Consider the following 12,968-nt stretch of genomic DNA (forward strand, 5'->3'; position numbering starts at 1 on the left):
ATCTATTTTTAAATATATTTAAGAAGTAAGTTTGAAGTATTAAATTTTATAGTTGAGGAAAGGGAAAAAAGAGAAGGGTAGCAAATTTAAATTGTATTAACTTACAAATGGCATAATTTCTAGTCTATTACATAATTTATTTTAATTGCCTTTATTGTAATTTAGTAAATAACAAGCATGATGTACAATACACAGTCTTGTAATGATATATTTTGTAGTTTTTATGCATTGGTCTTTGCCATCATCTTCCCTCAAATAGAACTTGTAGATGAGAAAGCTTGATCTATGCAAATGGAATTTAAGAACTCAATAACCATTTGACATATATATATATCCTCCTTCACTGTTCCCTCAGGCAAAACATTATTTCCCAACTCCATGCATTTTCATTGATTTTCTCCAGTGCTTGGAATTCTCTCCCTCCTTGTCTCAGCTTCCTACTTTCTTTAGCTTCCTTCAAATGTCCCATCTTTAAAATTTGTCCTGGTATCCCTAATGGTAGAACATTCCCTCTGCTGTTACCTCCAAAAAATAATAAATGCTTGTTGTTGTTGACCTGACACAAAAAATAAAGAATAGTACCAAGGCTGAAAACCTGGGTGATTAGAAGGATATCCTTGATGGGAACAGTGAAATTTGAAGGGAAAAATAATAAATATAGCATTGAATCTAGTGACTTTAAAATGTCAATCCAGTTCAAAATATATAATAGAGCTACATGACTAGGTATCATGAGATTGGTATTGAATTTCTATATCTAAAAATATGTGTGCATATTTATTTGAATATTACCTACACAATATACACATGTGTACATTTACACATATACATGCATACACATATGAGTCACTTGCATAGAAATCATAATTAAACCAAAAGGACCTGATAGGATCATAAAAGAAAAAATATACAGAGAGAAAAGATGACCCAGAATAGAAACTTGTCAAACACTTAGAATTAGGAGCCATGATATGGATGATAAACTCTCAAACAATATTGAGAGGAAAAAATCCAACATTTAGGAGGATCATGAAAAGAGAGCAGGTCATGAAAGCTCAGTGTTAACAGAGTATCCAGGAAGAGAGTGTGGTTAATTATGACAAATAGACATTGAAGCAGACAAAAGTCAAAAAGGATGAGGATTGAGAAAAAGTTATCACATCTGGAAAATAAAAGATCAATGGTATTTTTGGAGAGTTATCTTTTTCAAGATATCTTTTTCTAGGAGTCTGGCTGATGTAAGATGATAGATAGTTGGGAAGGATGGTAGTGTTAATGCAAGTTTTGTTTTTTTTGCTGAGGCAATTGGGGTTAAGTGACTTGCCCATGGTCACACAGCTAGGAAATGTTAAGTGTCTGAGGCCAGATTTGCCCCTACAAGTTTTTTTTTTTTTTTTAATGGTTTTATTTTGTTTTTTAAGTGAGGATATTTGGGCATTTTTGTAGATTGGAAGTAAGGAGCCAGAAGATAGGAAAAGGTTGAAGAACAAAAAGAGAGGAATGATTCTGGTGCAGTTAATTGGGGAAACATGGGAGGAAATGGGATGAAAATTACATGTACAAAGGATTGGTCTTGAATAAAAGAGTTCTCTCTTGACCAAAAATAGAGCCTTCTCCTCCCAACTTTTCCATATAAAAATGTAAAAATGTTTCCTCTACTAGTTCATGGCACCTACCACCAAAGCAAGAACACGCTAATCTAAATTGAACACACCAGTGTTAATACATTTTATTAATATTATATTAATGTTCAGTGTATTATATTAATAATATTTCTACTTATAAAACATTTAAAGGTTTACAAAGCACTTCACATACATTATCTCACTTACCCAGGGGCAAATCACATATGATCACTGACCCACATAATAACAAGAATTGATAATGGTTGGCAGTTGACTAAACATAAAAGGAAAGGAAAGACTCAAATATGATTGAGAGGATGGTTATGAATACCATTAAAAAAAACAGGAAAGTCAGTAAAAGTTGATTCAGTGGGCAAGAAAAGTTTGGTTTTGGAAATATTAAGTTTATTGGAATTTTAAAAATTCTTAAGAAATAAGAATTTATGTTCTTAAAGCACAAGGACATCAGTGGAAACCCTTTTCATTCTAACCATATAATCCAAACATTTGAATTTTTTTCTCATTCCAGACGCTAACAAATCCAGACCAGTCAAAAGGGATCTTAGAGGTGGTCAATACACAAACCCACTGCTAGATAAAGTGTTTAATATATAGTAGGAGCTTAATAAATGTTAATTCATTAATTAATCCCTTCTATTATGTTCTGATAAGTCATTATTCTTAAACATGTCTTCAGTTCAGAGGTTTAAAGTGAACTGATTGAGCTTTCCCCAAACTTAAAAGTACTAAGTTCTTTTGCTTAGCTATGTACTGTACTCAAACAAAAATAAACATGCCAAAAAGTGTGTATATATGTGAGTGGGTGTAATTTGTACTCTAAGCAGCTGTGGCCAGTTTCTCTTTTTGTGCTAAGTCTATATTTACTATAGGAAAAAAAAAAAGAAAAGAAAGGGCAAAATGATACAATGTGTGAGTTCTGCTAGAGGAACACTGAAGCACATCACAGTATTTTGATTTGGTCTTGGCTCTCCTGATTGTCCCTGTTATTAAAAAGCTGTGAACTGGAAACATATTTTGGTTTTCCGCATGCAAAGGAGCAAACCAACCGTTCCCATTTCCTTGTATAATTCCAATTGGGACTAGAGAGCTCTGGGAAACAACTCAAAGAGGCTACTTCGACATGCAGACTTTAAAAAAAAAAAATACTAGAACTGTTTCGAGAGGTCTGGGTGAAAAAGAATGAATGTATTAAATCCCTTTCACAACTGTCCACAATACAGAAAAAACTTACCTTTGGGTTTCCTCTTTTTGCTTTTCTAACTCTATTGTTTTCCTCTCTTTTTCTTTCTGTTTCAATCTTTCCGCCTCTAAATTCTTTTGTTTTTGGAGCTGTTGCCTGTTATGTATTTCTCTAAGTTCCTGAAAGAAACCAAAAACACAAACCGGCACTTATACAAGGTAATAGCCATTTATAGCTTTTGTTAACATGCAAGGTTTCCTACAGGGGAAGGCTGTAATTTTTATGATCTATTCTTAGAGTCACCCATTCTCAACAAGACTTTCACTGGAGTAAGACAATCTTTTTTATTCAGTTAGGATGGTACCCTTAGATAAAGCATAGGACCAGGAGTCAAGAAAACTCACATTCAAAACCACCTCATGACACTGTGTTATATTCTCACTTCCTGGCCTGTAGGTTTTTCATGATGGTACTTTCTCCTGTTTTTCCTACTACCTCTCTAACTATGCCTTCTCATTATACTTTGCTGGATGTTTGTCTCTACCACATTCCCCAAGGCTCTGAACTTGGTCCTCTTCTCTTCTTTCTCCTGAAATTCTTTCATCTAATGACCTTTTCAATTCTCTCAGATTTAAATTGTTCTCTACAAACATGTCCTCCAAATGCATATATATCCAGCCCCAATACCTCCTATAAACTTCAGTGCTACATCATCAATTGACTATTTTATATTGGGTATTCCAAGGGCATCTCGGATTCAGTATGTCCAAACAGAATTCATCTTTCCCCTCAAACCCACCACTTTTCAAAAATTCCTTATTTCTGTCAAGAACCACTATTATTGTGATGTACCAGATTATAATCTTGAAATTATCTTTAACTTCTCATTACTTTAATGTATTCAATTAGCTGTTAAATCCTATCATTTTTACCTTCACAACACCCTTTATATGTGTCTCCTTCTCTATTCACATATCCGCCACTCATATATCTTTTTAATTGGCCTCTTTCTACTCTAGTCCATTTCCCCCTTATCCCTCATAGATAAGTGATTTTTTTTTTTTAAGTACATAGCTGATTGCTCTATTCTCCTATTCAGTAAACTTCACAGGCTTGCAATTTCCTCTAGACTCAAATACACATTCCTGTCTTTGTTTTTTAAATCTCTCCTCACAACCTGACCCCAACCTCTTTCCAACTTCATTACACATTATTCCTCCTTCCACATGATTCAAACTAACCAAAATGACCTTTCAGTTCCTCCATCTGCCACTTTTGTACCCTTGTAGGGACCATTCCCTTGTCTGAAGGGCATTTTCTCAACATCTCTGATCCACACAATCTCTCTCTTCCTTCAAGATATAGTGCAAGTAATTTCTATTACCCTCCCTTTAATAACACTGCTTTGATTTATTTCCTTTATGTTTATTTGATATATATACTCCTCTGTGTTCTTGCCAGCTTTCCTGTTACAGTGTAAATTCTCTTTGAGGAGGGAGTTTGCATTTTTGTATTTGTATTCCTATCAGCTATCATGATGTCTGATACCTAAAGGATTCTTAAGAAATGTTCATTGATTGGTTGACTATAGGAGAACAGATTTGGCTTGAAAAACTTTGAAAACTATGAGCTTTTTGGTATATTTTAACACATTTTACTTTCAAAGAGTTATTCAACTCCTAACATTATTAATCATTATTTGTTAGAAGAAACTAATTCCATAAAAGCATTAATAGAAACTGTCAGAAATCTAAAGATAGGACAAGTTAAATAATTTTCACAAAGAAAAGGAGGAAAACCTTATCATTTCTTTTGCAGAAATAAACTAATGACCCTGAAAAATACTACATAGGTTCCTTCAGAAAGTCTTTCCATTATTTATCTTTTTTATCCTGCTGAGTGTATTTTTTCTTGACTATATTGGTTTCTCTTTTATTTTTGCATGCTCCATGTTGTATGGTATTTTTGAAATAATTTTTTACCCCATTTTTTATAAATGTATGTTCAGTTTTCTTCAAACTTTCCCTCAATACTATTCCTAAAGAGAAGGTCTATGCTGTCATCAGTCACTCAAGATAAAATTAGTAACTCCAACTTTAAAAATGAAAAACATTCTGATGATTAAGTTTAAATCTATTTCCTCACTTAAAACTATCTTTAAGAGTTTGAGTAGTAATTTTCTTGACAGGCTCCTGAAAATTCAATGTTTGCTAAGTCATTTAATTGTTCAAAATGTAAATAAGAATCAAATTTCTGATTCAATCTACTTCAAATGCCTTAGTTTTAGGAATGGAAAGAACTACTAAAAACACTAATAATAACAAAAATAAATAGTAAGAAACAAAATGATTTACTTTCCTAACAATAACCCTGTGAGATAGGAAGTATAGGTATTAACACCCCCATTTTACATTTCATGAGATGGAGGCTAAGAGAGGATAACTAACTAGATCAGACACTGAGTGGGAGAACCAAAATCTCCTAACTTCATATTCTGTGCTCTTTGGACTCCTCTGCCCTTCTTTTATACTGGATTATTTACAAAGACAGAATTCAATACTATGAAAACAAAGTGCAAATATTTATTCCCATTTTTAACCTCCTAGGATATCTAAACAGGCAGAACATGTGGCCACCAAGATAGTGTAATTTAGGAAGATCATAATGTCTGTAATTTCCTTCAGGCCATGACCCACACCCTTTCTTCATGTCTGGAAATTTTTACCATTACAGGGAGCCCCTTTTGGGTTAGATAACAAAAGGCATAAAAAGATAATTTTCTCCAGGAGGCTAATATTAACGGGGATGAGACTAGGGGAACTTTCAATCCTTTTCCCTATGTTAGTAGCTTGACAGATCTGGCTCGTTTCTGTCTTGCACAGGGCAGTCACCTACCATGTTAGAAGCTAACCTCAATTTCAACTCATATATAACTCTGATGGCATCCTTTATCCCAGAAAAGTCCTCACATGACATATGACCTAAAATACTCAGAAGTGCAGCACAAACCAGATTAAAACATAATTGGGGAAGACCTAACAAAACAAAAATACAACAAAATAGATAATACCACTATCAATATGAAGCCCATAAGGATCCTTAAGTACAATTTAATGATTCCTTTTGAATTTTACATCATTGCTTTATACCATTTCTCCTTTGAATATGCACTTCTTCATTACATTCTGGGTGACCCACAACTTCCATTTTAAATAATTTAACATTTACTTTTTTTTATTTAAATTTTTATTGTGTAATATATCATGATTCCTATTAAAACTATCAAGTTATCTCATAAGATAAATAGAATCTGGTCCTAGTAGGATAAGATTAAAGATAAATTTAAACTAGGCATTGGTAAATAAACACATGGCAGTAATAAGATGAGGGAAGGGACATAGGGCATGCAAGGAGAAAAGAAGGACAATAGACATTTAACATGGCATGGTAAGCTTTGGTTCTATATCATAGTACAAGCCCGAGGCTACTGTGGAAAGCATATAGCTTTTCAGCCCTGGGAAGATAAGTTCTAGATAGAGAAGCACCTGGACTGAGTTCCTATAGAGGGAATGGGTAAGACAGAGCAAAAATGGGAGCAAGGGGAGAAAGGAGGGCAAACAAGATGTGATGAAAACAAACATGTCTACTACTGAAAGTTTGTCTGGTTATCAAAATTCTGCCTTGTAGATGTAAAACAATATTGGGAAAGAATATTTATACTTGTCATTACCCTTATGAATTGTAGAAGTTTCAAAATGAGATATACTATAATAACATGATGTGACGTGATATAAAGTGATACATGATATGATATAGCGATATTTGATTAGACAAAAACTTTAATCTATATTTGATTTAAATGGGATAAAATGTAAATAAAGTAAATCAAAATCAACCTCTTTAAGCTTGTATTTTTAAATTACTTTTAGTGATACTGAAATTCCATTGTCTAATACCTTTAAAAATTAGAACTGAGACAAGTTTGACCTACTGTACATTCAATGATCATTTGATGAAAGAGAAGCATGTGTTCAGAACTTCAATTTTCCTTAAAGTTTTATATTCTATAGCATGAAATCTTTAAAATTCTCAAGGTTTAAAATCCATAATGAGGGCAATGTGCTACAAAGGGAAAAGTCAGTGACTTAGGATTCAAGTCCCTGATGTACTAGTTACTAGATGCACTGAGCTTGGGCCCACTTAAACTAATAGGACTTCAAATAACAAGATTCAATGAACTTCTTATTCATGAGTTTCTCCTACTCAATTTATTTTCTAATGCCATTTTCTTTTTTGGTTTTACCCTAGCTGAAACCTTTATTATACATGTCATTAATCAAATGCACTGTGGATTACTTATTTTATAAAAGCATTCAACTTAGGGAAGTCTTTATGCATTCATGTCTTTATTTTTATATATCATTAATTATATGGCAGAGTGTTAAGAGAGAATGGGGAAAGGGAAAAAGATTTAAATATCTACTATGTGCTAGGCACTATGCAAAAATACTTCACAAGTATTATCTGATTTGATAGTCACAACAAGCTAGCAAAGGAGGAGCTGTTATTAATCCTTTCTAACAGTTGAAGAAATTGAAGAAATTGAAGCAAGCAGGTTAAATGACTTGCTCTGGGTTGTACTGCTAATAAATGACTGTGCTCAAATTTGAACTCAGGATTTTGTTATTCTAGGCCCACTACACCACTTCTAGACTAGAAGGCAGAAGCAAGTTAAAATTGAGATACTAGAGTCAATATCAATTAAGAATCAATATGAAATAAATATAAAGTATCTCTGAAATATTACTATATCAATGGAAAATGTTTTTCAAATTTATGAAAATCCTAGGAACATATCCCTTTTTATCTTTTTTGAAAGTTTTCTATTTCCTTATTGTATTTTCCAGCATTTACCTATAAAGACAACTGCACTGAAGAATACGTTTGTTGCTACTGATTTAAAACAAGTTTTACACACATTTAAAATATACAAAAAAAGTTGACAGTAGTCTCAAGGAATTACATTTATACTAAAGGAAGTGAAACACATATCTATGCTTAACTCAAAATGACCTGGGTATAGTAACATGATCAGTTAAGTTCTTTGGATAATAAGATTACTCCAAGAATTATCTTCATGATTCAAAGTGAAATGCAAAAACATCTGAAAGTGTCAAAGAGAATCATCTACAACTCAATTCAATTCAGCTAGTGTTTATTAAGTCTCTACTATGAATAAGCACAGGTAGAAACTGAGAATATAAAGACAAAAACAAAACAAAACAAAAAAGAACAGTCTACTCTAAAAAAATTAAAGTGTAAAGAACATAAAATCATATCAAAGTTTTAATACTTGAGTATAAATATGTTAAAAACTGGTTGTAGGGATGGGACATTTATATGCTTAGGAAAGTTTTTTTTTTTTTCATAATTTTCTTTCTTTGAATTCTGAAAGGTCAAGGACAATGACTTATTTAATCTCTGTATACTCCTACAATGGTGTACTACTTTTTAGAAGGTGCTTTTGGAATGCTTGATGCATTGGAAGAAAATAAAAAGACATTGTTCCAATTGATAATTTTCTATTAACAACTGAAATTTATGATACTCCTGAGCTTGCAAATGAGACTAAATTGATGCTCATTACTTAACTTTCCTATATAAATTTAGATATAGTTAACTTTTTAAAGTTTTTTTTTTAATACAGAAAATGTTTTTAGATGAATCCTGTCAATACATTTATTTCAAGGCATTTTAGAAAGAAATAAATTTATCATCTCTTCTAAATCATTTGTAATCTCTAGCTCTTTCAATGATTTCTAAATTGTCAGATTTATATCCTTCTTATTCTCTCCCACATTCCCTGCTTGAATGTTCTCCTCCTTCTGTCTCAATTTCCTTTTCAGGATCACCAGTTGTGTCACATTCAATAGCTGTAGATATATCCTAAGTATCTATCCTAGCTCTCCTTCTCTTTTCTCTACATACCCTCTCAACTTGATGATCTTAATAGTTCCCCTAGTTTCAATTATCATTGCTATATATTGCTATAACTTCAATATCTATGTATTTACTTCTAATCCCTTTCCCGAAATCCACTCTATATATCAACTGTCTATAAAACATACAAACCAGATGTCCTGCAGGCATCTCAAAATCACTGAGTCTAAAACAACTCATTATCTTTTGCCCAACTTACCTAAACTATTCCCCTAAACCCACAGTTCTTCCCAAGTTCCCAATTTCTACTGAGGATACCAAGCTATTTGTCAGTCATGTCTACAATTGAAGTTTCATCTTCAATTCTTCATTCTCACAAAATACACAGATCCCATAAGTTGCCAAATGTTTTGTTTGTAACCATAAAACATATCTTGCATATATCCCTTTTCTATACTCATAGATATTATCTTTATTCGAGTCTCTATGACTTCTTACCTAAATTACTGCAATAGCTTGTCTTCCTATCTAATCTCTCCCCCACAACTCTTTCTCCCTGCAGACAGCTGCTAAAGTGAATTTCTTCAAGTGCAGTTCTGATCATGCTACTCCTTACTCAACAAACTCCAGTGGTAATAGATTATTTATAATATCAAATACAAAGGATTCTGGTTGGCATTTAAAGCTGTTCAAACCTGGCCCCTTACTTACTTATAATCAAATGAGATAATATTTGTAAAGCACTTTGCACAGTCACTGACAACAGTGGTTGTTTAATAAAAATCTGTTCCCTTCCTCTCCCCTTTTTTCTAGTTTTTTTATATATCACTCCTCTCCATTCACTGTCTTCCAACTGCACTGGACTATTTGTTGTTATGCACATATTATGATTCATCTCCTATTTCATTGTGCAAGAACTCTTTTTCTGGTCCCCTGCCTGCTAGTGCCACCTCCTTAAGACTATCTGGTATCCACTCTGTATGTATACAGCAATATATGAACAAATTATCTCCCTTATTAGAATATAAGATCTTTGAGGGCAAAAACTGTTTGACTTTTGTCTTTGTACCCCCAGCATTTGGCAAAAATGCCCGGCACATCAGGAATTAGTATGTGTTTAATAAACACTGAAATGATTGATAACTATTGGTGTAAAACTCCAAAACTTACCAAAAAGTCTCTTGGATGAATTGACTTCAATTTAAAAAGAGAGTAATTTTTATATTTCAAAACTATATCAACCTGAAAAAATATAGCTCTAAAGAAAGGAATTAATGCCAAATCATCTCTAGGGAGAAATTTTATAAAACAATTTTAAAATAGTTGCCTATATCTGAACAACCTCATAAAGTTTTAGAAATCAAAATAATGAACAAGGACAATATATATTTTATTACATCATTTCACAAATCTACGGAAAAGAAATACTTTGGAAAAATTTTTCTTAAACAATCAAGACTGTGGGAAAATAGTTCTTCTATACATATGCACTGTACTTAATATAAAAAAATTAATTATTAAATTCACACTGATTTTTCTTGCTGTCTGAATTTCCTCTTCCTTGTTTTTTTCTTTCCTTCATTGTTTCCCTTCGCATGTACTTTTTTCTCCTGACTTCTCATTCTGCTCTGTGGTTCTTTCTCCAATTCTTTTCTCTTTTCCCTTGGTTGCTAAACATTTTGCCTCTCACTGCCTTCAAAATGAATGAGCCTGCCAAGAACTCAAGAGTCTGAAACCAAGAGCATAAAGGTCTTAATTAAGCAAACAAACAAAAATGTAATTTTCATTCTCTTTTTAATATTAATTAACAGATATAATAGATATTATCAAAGATTATATTTTCAGCGTCTTTTTACTAACCAAAACCGCTGGACTTCAAGAAGCCAAAAATTTCCAGCAATAATACTATGGAAGACAATTGTTAATAATTCTGAAAGTATGCAAAAGAAGTCAAATTTGCTTAGAAGAAATAAACAGCATCCACGTTAGAATCATAATGTTTTATATGTATTACCATATACTCGATGGATTTGGATTTCAAGTATACTGGATTTGGAATCAAGAGGCACAGAAATGAATCCTTGACATTTACTGGCTAGATGACCATGGGCAAGTCCTGTGGTACTTCTGAGGTACAGTTTTATCATTGAAAATAGAGATAATTAATTCTTGTGGCACCAAGCACATATGGTTCTTGTGATGATCAAAAGTGCGTTATAAACCTTAAAGCACTATAAAAATGTTAGCTATTATATAATGTATGTGTGTGTATATATATATATATAATTATATATCATAACATATACATTATATAACATATAATTATATATAATTACTAATTAATATTATTGGTTTCTATATTTTAAAATGGCTACTTGAGTAGATACAGTTTATTCACACTAATTCATGTATGCTAAAACACAATGCTGTTATCTAAAAGTTTTGCTCTATAGAAAAACAAAACTAAATCATACAGAACCTTATCCAGCTTGTAATTCGGGGCTTATATCAACAGACATACTACTTGGCAATATAATGCGAATTGAGCCTATAATAATTTCTAGCTTTTGAAAAAAAAGGTACACAGAAACACTAAGCCCTCATCTGTGTATGGCAAGCTGAAACTCAGGTGGAGAGGGTTCATCAGTCTCAGTCTGAGAAAGATGAGCAGGGAATGGAGACTTTTAGAAAGGAGTCTAAGTGATTGTCACAGCCCTGGAGAACTGCCAGGCACTGCAACACTGTTGCTTCCATTACCATTGATTGGAAGAAAGATGTCTCAAATGCCAAGAAATGTTGCACTGCATTTTAGCACTTCAGGTGAAGACTTGTCCAAACACAAGGACCAGACAAAGACATAACTTGTAAACATAACACATGATATATAGCTTTGTTTGACAACTGTATCTCTTTAAATGACATATTTTCAAGTCTTTAAAATGGAAATTGTGGTTTTATGCTAGTGGGAATAATATCTTATGCTTACTATATACTAATGAAGCACTAAACTGGCAGTAGGATAAATTAAGCTATTAAAACATTTATTTAAAATGTCCAAAGTGCGTATTTGGTACCATTGTCTAACAAAAAGAATATCTTACTCTTTCAATAATATTAGTACCATGATTTATTTCAAGCCTACATTGTTTATAATATGTAAGGAAAACATATACATTCAATATCCCTGTATATCATTTATATGTAGGACAAGCATGAAGATATATTTTCTGGTTGGAGGATAAAACAAAGAATGTAAACTGCAGATAAAGAATATGTCCTTCAATGCCCCCCCTAAAAATATATGCTCCATCCCATTCACTGTAACTGAACACTCTTCTAAGTATTCTCTCTTCCAATCAGAGGATAAGCATTTTACAAGGAGGGACTAGTTAACTTTTTCCTCATTGTTTGGCACAGTAATTGCTACCTGGGCCTTAATAAATTCTTTTTCACTCATCCATTTATTTAATAAGATTCAGGTCAAATTTTTGGATGAATAAGTTAAAATTTGTTATTTGTATTAAAGACTGAATCAATACTGAGATATTTAAGACAATATATTAGGAAATCAGAAATTTCCTAATCGTCTGAGAATCTTGACCTACATCTCAAAAGTCCATACATAAACTTCCTTACTTGCCCCATGATTGTCTTTTAAACAATCACACATAAAAAGTGTTTATTTGCTCTTTTTCTCAAATATGTCTCAGGTAACAAACAAAAGAAAAAAAATCTGGGATCTTTTTTATATGTATAAATCAAATTTATGTAAACATATAAATATATATCAGAGCTACTAGTATTATGTGTGCATGCATGTGTATACACATACACACATATGAGAAGAGCCTCCCAAAATGAGTGGAAATGTAGCATATTATGAAAGTTAAGTATTAGCAAATCATCTTGGACACAAGAAGCAAATAGTAACTAAGGAATTAAAAAAAAATGTAGGTCTCTCTCCCTATTCTCAATCCTGAGGTAGCTAAAAACAGGTTAGCAGAATCATTAATATTTGCTATTTTCAACTCATTTCTATTCTGAAAAAAAAATGACCATTACTCTAGATTGACTAAATTAGCTAATATCCAATTTTAAAGACCAACTTTAAAAATGAAGTGGAGGCAGAATCTTTTAATTTGCTCAGTGGAATGGCTTCTCTCTTTTAAATAGCCAAATATATTTTTCAAAACTTGAATGAG

General features: G+C 32.4%; 1 protein-coding gene across 3 annotated transcripts in view; it reads right to left on the reverse strand.

Moving 5' to 3' along the window:
- The window catches only part of ITSN1 (intersectin 1), a 256,471-nt gene that overhangs the window by 121,999 nt on the left and 121,504 nt on the right, over positions 1-12,968 (reverse strand). For all 3 annotated transcript variants that reach the window (XM_051984917.1, XM_051984914.1, XM_051984915.1), the window contains exon 17: positions 2,878-3,005. In XM_051984917.1, coding sequence (XP_051840877.1) covers positions 2,878-3,005 — 128 coding nt within the window. The remainder of the gene's footprint in view (positions 1-2,877; positions 3,006-12,968) is intronic.

Source organism: Antechinus flavipes, chromosome 3 (assembly GCF_016432865.1).
Source record: "Antechinus flavipes isolate AdamAnt ecotype Samford, QLD, Australia chromosome 3, AdamAnt_v2, whole genome shotgun sequence".
Lineage (NCBI taxonomy): Eukaryota > Metazoa > Chordata > Mammalia > Dasyuromorphia > Dasyuridae > Antechinus > Antechinus flavipes.